Consider the following 15,108-nt stretch of genomic DNA (forward strand, 5'->3'; position numbering starts at 1 on the left):
CTACCCACAAACTTTGATTTGGTTGACCACGCCATCCACCTCCAATGCCTCTCATGCATTTTCCATCTGAGATGGACTGCCCTTATCTGGTTCCACTCTTACCTACCAAGGCATAGCCAGAGAATCCCTGCAATGGCTTCTTTTCCTGTTCACATACTGTTACCTCTGGAGCCCGGCAAGGATCCGTTGTTGGCCTCCTGCTACTTCTCACCTATTTATTGCCATCCAAAAAATGACACCAGGTTCCACATGTACACTGATTTACCAGCGTCTTTCTCAGTCTCTTCTGGTCCGACATCCAGTTTAGGGAAACTATCAATTTCTCCAATTAATTATTGAGAAGACAAAAGCCATTCATTTTGTCCTCCACCACAATTGCTTTTCCCTTGCCACCAATTCCATCCCTCCCCGAGCACCTCGCACAAGCTCAAAATTTACAGTTCACAACCTCGGTGTCATATTTCACCTTGAGATGAGCTTCCACCCTTATACCTGCTCCATCACAACACCTACTAGAAGAGATGGTGGCATAGTGGTAATATCTCTGGACTAATCCTGCAGAGGCTCAGACATAATATCCTGGGGGCATGAGTTCAAATCCCACCATTTAAATTCAATTAATTAATGAAAATTCTGTAATTGAAATCCAGTTTGTCATAATGCCCTAAAATTATCATTAATTGCTGGAGAAACCCATCTGGTTCATTAATGTTCTTCAGGGAAGGAAATCTGTTGTCCTTACCTGGTCTGGCCTGCATATGACTCCAGATTCACAGAAATGTGGCTGACTCTGAAATGGCCTAGCAAGCCACTCAGTTCAAGGGCAATTAGCAGTGGGCAACAAATGCTGGCCTAGTCAGCAACACCCACATCCCAGGAAAAGAAAACTACCTACTTACACCTCTGAAATATGACTCATCTGTGTCCCTGTCATCTGCTGCTGAAAATTTTATCCATTCTTTTATTTCCTCCAAACTCAAATATTCCAATGGTCTTCTGGCTGGCCTCCCATCTTTTACCTTCCATAAACATGAGCTCACCCATCACTACTGTGCTCACTACATTGGCTCCCAGTCCATCAAACCTTAAATTTAAAATTTTCCTTGTGTTCAAATCCATCTCGGCCTCGCCTGCACTATCTCTGTAACTATTTCCAGCTTTGCAATCCTCTGAGAATTCTGCATTCCTCTAACTTTGGCCTCTTACTCATTTGTCACTGCATATGTCCCTCCATTGCAGCCATGCCCTCAGATGCCTAAGTTCTGGCATCCCCTCCCTAAATATCTCCACCTCTCTCTCGTCCTTTAAGGTGTTCGTTAAAACGTCCCTCTTCAATCAAGCTTTTGATCACCTGTCCTAGCAGCTCCATACCTGGCTCGGTGTCAGATTTTGTCTGTTGACAGTGCCTGAGAACATTTTACTATATTAAAGGCGATACATAAATGCAAGTTGTCATTCTTGTCCCAGCCCCAATGACTCATCTTCCTGCAGGCCATGCTCCATTTATAGTTTCTGTGATGTCTGTTACTCTGGTAGTGCTGTTGGGTTTAAATGTGCTCAGAACTTCACTATTATTGGTGAAGAAATCTGCCAATGTTCTCATCTCAATCATCTTTCTTAAGGAAAAAAAGACAAAGAAAAATGGCAGGAAAGCTAGAAATAAAGAGAGGACGGCGGATTAAATTTAACAAGGAAAATAAGCTCTTCCCAATCGGTAGAGTATATTCCCACTAACTCTAATGTTACCTCTAAATCAAAGATTTGTTTCATGAATGAAGCGTAGTCTGCATTGAACTCTTTCTTCCGAGGGTCCAAAATGTCATAATTACTCTTTTTCAGATTCAGATAGATATTCTGGTATTTTATGGCCAGAATTTCTATTCCTTCCATTGTAGAATTCTTCAATACAGAAAAGGTCCTCACTGCTTCAACCATTTCTGTGATCTGCAAATATAATTAAATATTAATTACTTTGCAGGTACTTCTGAACAATTTTAGAAAAATGGTTACACTGACTCTGTTAAATAAATCGTATTAATAACATGCATTTATGGCAGTAAGCTTGCAAAATGTATAAATTTAATGCCGAGTAATAAAAATTATATTTGCCACTCCATCCTGGATCTTGTAGGAACTGCTTCCTACAGGGTTCTCAGAATAGGGTTCTCAGAATATGTTTACCCACTCCTTTTTATTTTTTGTGTGACGATTGGGAAGGATCTGTGCCAAATCTCTCAACTCTATGCTACATGAAAAACCAAAACAATAGTCACTGGACTCTTATAAGGGTTCATTTTCCAGTTATTTATATCTGGTTATCAAGCATAAGTGTGTGTAACTGATAAGAAAAATGTGTAAAAGCCCATTATGTCAGATTGCTATCCATTGGTTATACCATGCAATTTTCCTGTTGAGTTTTGTATGACCCCTCAAAGCACCCACCATTCATGGATAATATTATGCTGAAATTGTGTTAGCATCCCTCCACGTACAAAAGATGATGGACACGCAGCAAACAATTAGGTGGGGTGTCCTCTCCTGGTGCACCTTTGCTGATGGCTGTGAAGACCAAGACTTGACAGGCAGGTTCTGCCACAAGTGCTGCACATGAAGCTGCCATGTGATGCTGTGAGCTGTTGTTTTCGGCATTGGGCTTATTGCCAAGCTGCTGTAGCCACTGGTCGTCAAGGTAGTGCACGCCAGTCCACAGGATGTAACACCATTTCCCTCTTTCGCAATCTAGTAACTCCCAGTTGTAATAGTCGACATTTAGGGCCTTCATGTCATGCTTGCAAGCATCCTTGAAGGTCGCTTTGGGCGACCCACTCGTTATCTGGCCCCAGCTATCTTACCATACAGAAGATCCCTGGGCATGAGATTGTCTTCCAGCCTGCGGAAGTGTCCGATCCACCAAAGCCGCCTCTGTTTGATTAAAGCCAACACACCTGGGAGCTCTGCCTTTGAGAGAATAGCTGCATTTCTGGATTGTCCTGCCAGGATATACCCATAATGCACCACAGACTGTGACGATGAAAATTATTGAGTCTCTTTTCCTGGTAGCTGTTAGTTGCCCATGTTTCGCAGCCATACGGCAAGCTGCTGAGAACAGAGGCCTTATAAACCATCAGCTTGGTCCTAAATGCCAATTTGGTGTTATCCCATTCCGTTTCGCGAGTCAGCCAAAGGCAGTAGCTGCTTTCCCTATGCACATATCGAGCTCTGCATCAAGTCACAGATTGTCAGTCACCGTGGATCCACAGTAGCAGAATAAGCTCTTATTTATTAGATGGTATTTAGAAGTCCACGTGATTTTCTAGTATTCCTGCCAGTATAGTACTTAATCATCTGCTTTATGTAGAGACCTGCTTATATATACTAATAGAATGCATTTAAGAAGCCCTACGATCAGAAATATTTCTCTTTCCTTTATCATTGCTGTCATGTTTCTACTCAGGGGCTGAAATTTCATTAGGAGCACAGTGGCAGAGCAATTACTTTAGTATAGGTAGATTCCAACACTGAAAAAGGACAAACCCCAGGTTTCTCAGGTCTCCCCATTTAAACATAATGATGCAAATCAAACTGGAACTGCAGAGTCTGTGAGCATATGGGAGTTCCTGAGAAGCAAAATGTACTAGTCTAGGGCCTTAAAGCTTTATTCCGATCTCTACAAATTATGAAATCCATAAAATTGGAAGAAACAAACATTTTTTATTATCCGTTCATGGGATGTGGACGTCGCTGGCTAGGACAGCATTTATTGCCCATCCCTAATTGCCCTTGAGAAGGTGGTGGTGAACTGCCTTCTTCAACTGCTGCAGTCCATGTGGAGTAGGTAGGAAAGGAGTTCCAGGATAATAAAAGCAAAATACTGCAGATGCTGGAAATCTGAAATAAAAACAAGAAATGCTGGAAATACTCAACAGGTCTGGCAGCATCTGTGGAGAGAGAAGCAGACTTAACGTTTCAGGTCAGTGACCCTTCCTGGAGTTCCAGGATTTTGACCAGCGACAGTGAAGGAACAACGATATAGTTCCAAGTCAGCATGATGTGTGGCTTGAAGGGGAACTTGCAGATGCTGATGGTGTTCCCATGCATTTGCTGCCCTTGTCCTTCTAGGTGGTAGAGGCCGCGGGTTTGAAAGGTGCTGTTGAAGGAGCCTTGGTGCTTTGCTGCAGTGCATCTTGTAGAAGGTACACACTGTTGCCATTGAGCGTCGGTGGTAGAGGGACTGAATGTTTGTGGATGGGGTGCCAAATCAAGCGGGCTGCTTTGTCCTGGATGGTGTCGAGCTTCTTGAGTGTTGTTGGAGCTGCACCCATCCAGGCAAGTGGAGAGTATTCCATTACACTCCTGACTTGTGCCTTGTAGATGGTGGAACAGGCTTTGGGGAGTCAGGAGGTGAGTTACTTGCCGCAGGATTCCCAGCCCCTGACCTGCTTTTGTAGCCATGGTATTTATATGGCCACTCTAGTTCAGTTTCTGGTCAATGGTTACCCCCAGGATGCTGATAGTGGAGGATTCAGTGATTGTAATGCCATTGAATGTCAAGGGGAGATGGTTAGATTCTCTTTTGTTGGAGATAACTATTGTCTGGCACTTGTGTGGCGCAAATGTTACTTGCCACTTATCAGCCCAAGCCTGGATATTGTCCAGGTCTTGCTGCATTTCTATACGGACTGCTTCAGTATCTGAGGAGTCACAAATAGTGATGAACATTGTGCAATCATCAGCGAACATCCCCACTTCTGACCTTATGATTGAAGGAAGGTCGTTGATGAAGCAGCTGAAGATGGTTGGGCCTAGGACACCTGCAGTGATGTCCTGGAACTGAGATGATTGACCTCCAACAACTACAACCATCTTCCTTTGCGCTAGGTATGACTCCAATCAATGGAGAGTTTTACCCTGATTCCCATTGACTCCAGTTTTGCTAGACTGTGCTGACTCTGAAGGAGCTATTCAATTAATTCCACTCCCCTATTCTATCCCCATTGCCCTGTAAATTTCAAGGATGTTCTTTTGTAAGTTACTATTTCCAACACCATTTCGGGCAGTATATTCCAGAATATAACAGCTCACTGTGTAAAAAAAGCTCATTGCATGTCTAGTTCTTTTGCCAATTACCTTAAATCTTTGCCCTCTGCTTACTGGCTTTTCTGCCACTGGAAACAGTTTTTCCCTCTGTATTCTATCAAAACCCCTCATGATTTTGAATAACTCTATTAAATCTCCCATTAACCTTCTCTGCGCTAAGGAGAACAATCCCAGTTTGTCTAGTCTCTCCACCTAAGTCCTTCACCACTGGCACCATTCTAGTAAAGCTCTTCTGCACCCTCCCCAAGGCCTTGATATTGTTCCTAAAGGCTGGTTTTATAATGGTTTGCATAACTTCCTTGCTTTTGCCCTCTATGCCACTACTTATAAAGCCAAGTATCTCAATTTGTTTCAACCATATCAACTTGTCCTGCAACCTTCAAAGAATTTTTATCTGTAAATTCTCAGCTCTCTCTATCCCTGCATCAACTTTTAAAATTCTGCTTCTTCTGTTTTCTGTTGTGCTGAACTGAACCAGAAATCTGCAAATTTCTAGAGGTGAGGGAAGAAAATTCTTTTGCGAGAGTGCCCGAGAGATCATGCTGAGGTTCCTGATCATAAGGATTGCCATTTTTGGATATGAGCAATATCCTCCTTAACATGGTACATTCTTAGAGCTAATAAAAACAAGAAATGCTGGAACCACTCAGCAGGTCTGGCAGCATCTGTGGAAAGAGAAACAGAGTTAACGTTTCGGGTCAGTGACCCTTCATCGGAACTGACCCGAAACGTTAACTCTGCTTCTCTTTCCACAGATGCTGCCAGACCTGCTGAGTGGTTCCAGCATTTCTTGTTTTTATTTCAGATTTCCAGCATCCGCAGTATTTTGCTTTTACATTCTTAGAGCTGCCTGGGAAGAAATTGCTGAGCAGCTGATTATAATTTCTTCAGTCGAAAGGACATTTTTCCCTGATGACAAAGCAATTCAGAACCTTAAAGAAGTTTATGAACATCTGAACATATGAATTTGCAGCAGGAGCAGGCCACTCGGCCCCTCAAGCCTGTTCTGTCAGTTAACAAGATCATGGCTGATTTGATTGTAACCTCAACTCCACATTCTCACTTATCTGCAATAAACTTTCACCCCCTTGCTCATCAAGAATCTATCTAGCTCTGCCTTAAAAATATTCAAAGTCACTGCTTCCACAGCCTTTTGAGGAAGAGAGTTCCAAAGACTCATGACCTTCTGAGAGAAAAAAAATGCTCCTCATCTCTGTCTTAAATGGGAAACCCCTTACTTTTAAACAGTGACCTCCCCACTAGTTGTAGATTCTCCCACAACAGAAACATCCTTTCCAGATCCACCCTGTCAAGACCCCTCAGGATCTCATATGTTTCAAACAAGTCGCCCCTTACTCTTCTAAACTCCAGCAGATACAAGCCTAGCCTGTCCAACCTTTCCTCACAAGACAACCTGCCCATTCCAAGTACTAGTCTATAAACTTTTTCTGAATTGCTTCAATTGAATTTACATCCTTCCTTGAATAAGGAGAGCAATACTGTACTCAGTATTCCAGATGCATAATGGAAGCATAACCTCCCTACTTTTGTATTCAATTCCCCTTGTAATAAACAACAACATTCTCTTAGCTTTCCTAATTACTTGCTGTAATGCCTACCAACCTGTTGCGATTTATGCACTAGGACATCCAGATCGCTCTGCATCTCAGAGTTCTGCAATCTCTCAGCAATTAGATAATATGCTTCTTTTTTATTCTTCCTGCCTAAATGGACAATTTCACATTTTCCCACATTATACTCCATTTGCCAGATCTTTGTCACTCACTTAACCTATCTATATCCCTTTGCAGCCACCTTATGTCCTCTTCACAACTTACTTTCCTACCTCACTTTGTGTCATCAGCAAATGTAGCAACCATACCTTCAGTCTCTTCATCTAAGTCGTTTATATAAATTGTAAAAGGTTCAGCCCCAGCACTGATCCCTTCGGCACACCACTCATTACATCTTGCCAACCAGAATGTGATTGATTTATGCCTACTCGCAGTTTCCTGCTTGCTGGCCAATCTTCTATCCATGCCAATATGTTACCCTCTACACTATGAGCTTTTATTTTCCACAATACCCTTCTGGAAATCTAAGTGAAGTACATCCACCAGTTCCCCTTTATCCACAGCAAATGTTACTTCTTCAAAGAACTCCAATAAATTGGTTAGACATGATTTCCCTTTCACAAAATCATGTTGACTCTGCCTGATTACCCTGAATTTTTCTAAATTCCCTGCTATAATGTCTTTGATAATAGCTGCGAATGTTTTCCCTAAGACAGATGTTAAGCTAAGTGGTCTGTAGTTTCCTGCTTTCTGTCTCCCTCCCTTTTTGAATAAGAGTTGCTTTCGCTATTTTCCAATCTACTGGAACCTTACCCGGAACTAGGAAATTTTGGAAAATCAAAACCAACGCATCAACTATCTCATTAGCCACTTCTTTCAACATCTGGGATGAAATCCATCAGGAACCGGGAACTAGTCAGCCCATAGCTCCAACAATTTGCTCAGAACCACTTCCCTGGTGATTGCAATTTTCTTGAGCTCCCCCCTCCGTTCCATTTCCTGATTTACAGCTAATTCTGGGATGTTACCTGTGTCTTCTATAGTGAAGAACGATGCAAAATACCTGTTCAGTTCATCTGCTATCTCCTTATTCTCTATTATTAATTCCCCATGCTCACTTTCCCTAGGGCCAATGCTCACTTTGTTAACTCTTTTCTTTTTAAATATCGATAGAAACTCTGGCTATCAGTTTTGATATTTCTCGCCAGCTATCTCTCGTACTCTAATTTTTCCCTTCTTATTAATCTTTAGTCATTCTTTGCTTTTTTAAATATTCTGTCCAATATTATGACCTGCCACCCATCTGTGCGCAATTATACGCTTTTTCTTTAAGTTTGATACTATCTTTAACTGTTTTAGTTAACCACGGATGGTGGGTTCTCCACTTGAATTTTTTCTTTCTCGTTGGAATATATCTGTTCTATGTATTCTGAAATATTCCCTTAAAATGTCTTCCACTGCATCGATATTGACCTATCCTTTAAACTAATTTGCCAGTTCACTGTAGCTAGCTCTGCTTTTATGCTCTCATAATTGCCCTTATTTAAGTTTAAAATACTAGTCTTAGACCCACTCTTCTCTCCCTCAAACTGATATAAAATTCAATAATAGCATGATCGCTGCTGCCTAGGGGCGCCTTCACTATGAGGTGATGAATTAATCCTATTTCATTGCACAATACCAGGACTAGTAGAGCCATCTCTCTAGTTGGCTCCAGAATGTGCTTTCTAAAAATGTAACCTGAATACATTTGATGAACTCATCTTGGCTACCTTTGCCATTCTGATTTTTCCAATCTATACGTAGATTAATATCCCCCAAGATTATCACTGTACTTTTCTTCGAAGTTCCCATTATTTATTTCTTTATGCTCCATCCTACCATGTGGTTATTGTTAGTGGGCTGTTCACCACTCCCACAAGTCATTTCTTGCCTTTATCACTTCTCATTTCCACCCAAACTGCTTCTACATCCTGGTTTCCTAAACTTAGGCATCCCTCTCTATTGTGCTAATACCATCATTAATTAACATAGCCACCCTCCACCTTTTCCTCGCTTTCTGTCCCTTCTAAATTTCATGTACCTTTAAATATTCAGCTTCCAATCTATGTCATCCTGCAGCTGTGTCTCTGTAATGGCTATCAGATCGTAATTATTTATTTCTATTTGTGCTATCAGTTCATCTGTTTTGCTTTGAATTCTGCACGCATTCAGATACAGAACTTTTAGCTTTGACCTTTTATCATTTTTATAACCTCTAGCCTTATCTGCTGATCTATTCTTAGATTTGTACTCTCTGTCCTTTCCTGTCATGGTCTGTTTATAATTTCCCATATTAATACCTTTTCTCTTACCTTGTCACTACTCTTTGATTCACCACATTTTCCTAAATTTGATCCCTTGTCCCCACTATTTAGTTTAAAACCCCCTCTATTTCCCTAGTTATGCAGCTCGCCAGAACACTGGACCGAGAATGGTTCAGATGTAGACCATCCCAATGGTACAGCCCCCACTTTCCCCACACCAGTCTCTGAGCCACACATTCATTTCTCTAATCTTATTTGCCCAATGCCAATTTTCACGAGTTTCTGCCTCTTAACTTGGTGTCTTGCTCCTTATACTGACTATGCAGGATATGCTTCCTTGTCCTGCCAATGTTGTTGATACCTACATAGACCACGATGACTGGATCCTCCCCCTTCCACTGCAAGTTCCTCTCCAGCCCTCAGCAGACATCCCGAAACCCAGCACCAGACAGGCAACACAACCTTCTGAACTCTCACTCTTTGCCACAGAGAACAGGGTCAATCCCCCTCACTATACTGTCCCCTACCACCACAACTTTCCTTTTTGCTCCCCCCACTTGAACGGCTTCCTGCACCATGGTGCCATGACTCGTCTGCTCATCCATCCTGCACACCTCACTTTCATCCACACAGGTTGCAAGCACTTCAAACCTGTTTGACATTTGCAAGGGCTGAAGCTCCTCCACTACTGTCTGTTCGGTCCCTTTATCTGCCTCTCTCACGGTCACATCCTCCTGTCTCTCACCCCTGACCAAAACAGACAACCATATTCTAAGGGTTGTGACCGTCTTCTGGTACAAAATGTCCTCCCTGATGTTGCGCAGTGTCTGCAGTTCGGCTTCCAGATCCATTATCCTGATCCAGAATTCCTCTAGCTGCTTACACCTTCTGCAGATGTGTTTTGTCCTGAAATACATTGGTGTCCAAGAAATCCCACATTACACAGCTGCAACACAACACCTGACCTGCCATTATTACTTATGTAATTTAGTTAACTTAATTTCTTTCTTAATTAACTTAGAATAATTCCAATATATACTACAATTTACTGTGCTTATTAAATGGTAGTACCATCTACAACTCAGAGTTATACATTTCTTAATTACACAGGTATGTATTTTAGGTATTTATTTTAAAGTTTTAGTTCTTTTATTTATCGATCTTTCCAACCTACCAGCTTCTTCCACTGCACCGAAGAAAGAACCAAATACTGGAGGATGAAAAAAGTAGAAAAAGGAGCACCTCCTCCCCGCTTGACCAAACTCCCTACTCACCAAACTCATATCTGCACACTCTGCTTATAATCTGCTCTCCGTTTGCCAAGGCAAGTGTACTGCAATGGAATGGAATGAAATATGAACACACAGACCTCCTTTAACCAGCTGTTTGTTCATATGGGATGCTTGCTAATCTTTTTGCACCTTCTTGCTCTATCTAACAGAAGGCAATTCAATTTAAGCATGGAAAATCTTTTATCTTGCCAGTAATCATTGCACGCGGTACCAATTTGGATACTGGTTATTCTTGCATTCTTGTTTAGAGAAGCACAATGGCTAATTAAAAAGCAATGAGAAGTATAAAGACACAGTCATTTTTTCATAGATTTCTTATAATTGTAGGCACCCTAAATGGTAGAGGTTGAAAAGTGAAAGTCTCTTTCCAAATCTGAAACCCTCCAGATGTCTCAAAAAACAATTGCTGGAAACAGTGGGCACCCGATCAATGGTTCCCACTGGAGAGAGGCATGCAAGCAGTGAGCAAAAATCTGCAGAATTCACCCAGTCTGGCTCTTTAGGTCTAAAGTTCTGTTAAAACCTGGTTGTTGAAGGTAATAGGGTGAACAGGTGTTGGGTGTTGATTAGTTAATTGCACTCAAATATGTATATTGTTATGCTCCGACTATTTTTGGGGGGGAAATCTGCAGTGTGTCTTTAAGTCAGCAAAGGATCAGTACTGCTTTAAGAACAAACAAGCCTCAGAACTTACCAAGTGAAAGTACATCTTGGTTGCCTTGGATACAGCCATACAGAGAGGGAGAAAAAGCCAGCCTCAGAAGTTACCAAGGAAAGTGCGTCTTAGTTGCCATGGATACAGCCATTCGGAGACCAAGGACAGGATGTACAATGTTGCCATTTCATTTTGAAGCTAGTCGAAAAACTGGCTTTTGCAGAGACAGTTGAGACACATAGACTGTCTGCCAGCATATACTGAAGGAAATACTCTCACAATTTTGAAAAGTCAAGCCAGATTAATTTCTTAAAAGAAAATAACCAATTTCTTTAACTAATGAACTGTGATTGCTGAATTCATCGCTGGAGAAGAAAAGCATCACTTCAACTGCTAAACTAGACTACTGACTGTCCTACTGTTGAAGAATATTTTCTTCCCCCATTGGATGGCTGCGAGGACTTCAAGCCACCTTGGACTGTTCCACATTGGAAGATTCCACTTCGGCAGGAGTGTAAATCTGCAAGGACTTTGTTACTTTTTTTTAAATGTTGTTTATAGCTTAGTAGTGTTTAAGAATTTAGTTTTCTCTAATAAACAGTTAATTTGTTGATCTAAAGATATCTGATTTGGTTTGCCTCATTTGGGGGTTAATAAGATGGTTCAAATCGGCTGTGGTTTTCTTTGATTTGGAAAGTTTAAAGTGATATATTAGGCGATCTGTGGAGGGATGGGCCTGAATTAACAATGCGTTTCTCCCACCACAATCAGAATCATATACTTTGATTGGGGGCTTTGTCTTGAGTGGTCATTCATAACATATTAATTGGGGGCGCGCTCGCGATTGAATCATATTTTAATTAAGTAGCTCGCGTCTGGGATCGGAATAAGACTAATTTGGAGGGCTTGCATTTGGAATCATATTCATTATTTGTTTCTGAGATAACATATTTAAATTGGGATCAATGGGAAACTCAATTGTTGGGATCTAAATCTAATGCCAATTACAAATATAATAAAAGAACCAGGTCTCTTGTATAAGGTTCAGTCTATACCATTGTAATGGCATTAGTGGTGGCGGCAGAGTTTTTGTGAAAGCAGAATATTTCCCTGAGTGGCTTGATAACTTTAACTAAGAACAAAATAAAAGAATTGGCAGCAAAATTGGCGTTGGAATTGAAATTAGGTGCCAAAAAACAGAGATAACTGACATAATAGCCAAACATCTGGAATTAGTAGAAAATGATGATGATGCTGATGAAAGGCAACACGAGGAACAAGAAAGTAGTAGGTCCGAAAGTGATGCAGTAGTATTTGCGAGGATTCAGTTAGAAATGAAAAAAACTTGAGGCGGAAAAAGAATTAATAAAACTTGAACAAGAGAAAGAAACAGTTGCAAACACTTAAGCTTGAATTCCAGAAAGAGGAAAGGTAGAAAGAGAGGGAATTTAATTAAAAATAAAGAACTAAGACAAAGGGGTATTCTTAATTCAGGATCAGGAAGAATCTGAATTTAGATCAGCACCCAGCGAAACGTTTTTTAACTTTATACAGGCTCTTCCTAAGTTTAAGGAATGGGACGTAGAGGCATTTTTCATATCTTCTGAAAAAATAGCCAAACAGATGACATGACTGAAAGAAAGTTGGACACTGCTTATGCAGGGTAGGCTGGTAGGCACAGCTCATGAAACTTATGCCATGCTTGCTGAAGAGGCTTCTGCAGATTTTGAGATGGCAAAAAAGGCTATTCTCACTGTGTATGAGTTAGTCCCTAAAGCTTACCATCAGAAGTTTAGGAACTTATGGAGATTGGCTGGGCAGACATATATAGAATTTGGGATGGTGAAGCAAATTACTTTTGACCGTTGGATACGGGCATAAAAGATTGAAACCACATATGAGAACCTTCGAGAACTGATTCTCTTGGAAGAGTTTAAAAACTCCATTCCTTCAGTAAAACTTGAAAGTTTTGAAAGATAGGCAAGCAACAGAAATAGCTGATGATTTTGAGCTTGTGAATAAGCCAACCTATTTTTTCCGTCACCTCCATAAACCTGAGAAGGATAGAAAGTGGGAGAGTGAAAGGAAGGCAAGTAGTCGGGGACAAGAAAGAACAGCTGGGAATGTCCCAGGATCACCTCAGGTCTGAAAGGAAGGTGCTGAGGGTAGAATTGAGGTTCGCAAGCCAAACTGTTATCATTGCTACAAAACGGGTCATCTTCGTTCAGAGTGCTTGAAATTGCATGGTAAACCCATAGGACTTGTTGGGGTATGCAAAGCTAGTGCAGAGGAAAAGACTCTGACTGAGAGCATAGCAGACCAGGCTTTAATTACAGTTGTGAAACTAGATACTAAAACTAAAAGGAGTGTAGAGGTTAAGAATAAAATATCTGAGAGTTATAATGATTTTTTGTCAAAAGGAAGAGTAACTCCGTATCCTGTATGTGATGCAGCAAAACCTATCATTATACTCAGAGACACAGGAGCAACTCAAACACTCTTGCTCAGAAAAGATATAACTTTCCACCAGAGAGCACCTTGAACGCCAAAGATTTAGTTAATGGAATTGGCGGGGAGAATGCTGTCACTGAGACTGCCCTCAATGCAGCCCAGCCTCTACCAGTCATGGATGAGCTGGACATACAGCCAACCAAATCGGAACTCAGTGATGCCATTGATTCCCTAGCCAGCGGAAAAGCCCCTGGGAAGGACAGCATTACCCCTGAAATAATCAAGAGTGCCAAGCCTGCTATACTCTCAGCACTACATGAACTGCTATGCCTGTGCTGGGACGAGGGAGCAGTACCCCAGGACATGCGCGATGCCAACATCATCACCCTCTATAAAAACAAAGGTGACCGCGGTGACTGCAACAACTACCGTGGAATCTCCCTGCTCAGCATAGTGGGGAAAGTCTTTGCTCGAGTCGCTCTGAACAGGCTCCAGAAGCTGGCCGAGCGCGTCTACCCTGAGGCACAGTGTGGCTTTCGTGCAGAGAGATCGACTATTGACATGCTGTTCTCCCTTCGTCAGATACAGGAGAAATGCCGTGAACAACAGATGCCCCTCTACATTGCTTTCATTGATCTCACCAAAGCCTTTGACCTCGTCAGCAGACGTGGTCTCTTCAGACTACTAGAAAAGATCGGATGTCCACCAAAGCTACTAAGTATCATCACCTCATTCCATGACAATATGAAAGGCACAATTCAACATGGTGGCTCCTCATCAGAGCCCTTTCCTATCCTGAGTGGTGTGAAACAGGGCTGTGTTCTCGCACCCACACTTTTTGGGATTTTCTTCTCCCTGCTGCTTTCACATGCGTTCAAATCCTCTGAAGAAGGAATTTTCCTCCACACAAGATCAGGGGGCAGGTTGTTCAACCTTGCCCGTCTAAGAGCGAAGTCCAAAGTACGGAAAGTCCTCATCAGAGAACTCCTCTTTGCTGACGATGCTGCTTTAACATCTCACACTGAAGAATGCCTGCAGAGTCTCATCGACAGGTTTGCGTCTGCCTGCAATGAATTTGGCCTAACCATCAGCCTCAAGAGTGAGGAGCAGTGAGTTGTGAGCAGTCAGTTATGAGCAGTGAGTTGTGAGCAGTGAGTTATGAACAGTGAGTTATGAGCAGTGAGTTATGAGCAGTCAGTTGTGAGCAGTGAGTTGTGAGCAGTCAGTTATGAGCAGTGAGTTGTGAGCAGGGAGTTATGAACAGTGAGTTGTGAGCAGGGAGTTATGAACAGTGAGTTGTGAGCAGTGAGTTATGAACAGTGAGCTGTGAGCAGTGAGTTGTGAGCAGTGAGTTATGAGCAGTGAGTTATGAGCAGTGAGTTATGCGCAGTGAGTTATGAGCAGTCAGTTATGAGCAGTGAGTTGTGAGCAGTGAGTTGTGAGCAGTGAGTTGTGAGCAGTCAGTTGTGAGCAGTGAGTTATGAACAGTGAGTTATGAACAGTCAGTTGTGAGCAGTGAGTTATGAACAGTGTTTTGAGCAGTCAGTTGTGAGCAGTGAGTTATGAACAGTCAGTTGTGAGCAGTGAGTTATGAACAGTGTTCTGAGCAGTCAGTTGTGAGCAGTGAGTTATGAACAGTCAGTTGTGAGCAGTGAGATATGAGCAGTGAGTTATGAACAGTCAGTTGTGAGCAGTGAGTTATGAGCAGTGAGTTATGAATAGTCAGTTGTGAG

General features: G+C 41.9%; 1 protein-coding gene across 1 annotated transcript in view; it reads right to left on the reverse strand.

The window, feature by feature from the left end:
- Positions 1-15,108, reverse strand: part of LOC137367179 (dynein axonemal heavy chain 8-like) — a 2,062,041-nt gene that overhangs the window by 1,728,738 nt on the left and 318,195 nt on the right. Inside the window, exon 13 of the mRNA XM_068028615.1 lies at positions 1,747-1,944. Coding sequence (XP_067884716.1) covers positions 1,747-1,944 — 198 coding nt within the window. The remainder of the gene's footprint in view (positions 1-1,746; positions 1,945-15,108) is intronic.

Source organism: Heterodontus francisci, chromosome 3, assembly GCF_036365525.1.
Source record: "Heterodontus francisci isolate sHetFra1 chromosome 3, sHetFra1.hap1, whole genome shotgun sequence".
NCBI lineage: Eukaryota > Metazoa > Chordata > Chondrichthyes > Heterodontiformes > Heterodontidae > Heterodontus > Heterodontus francisci.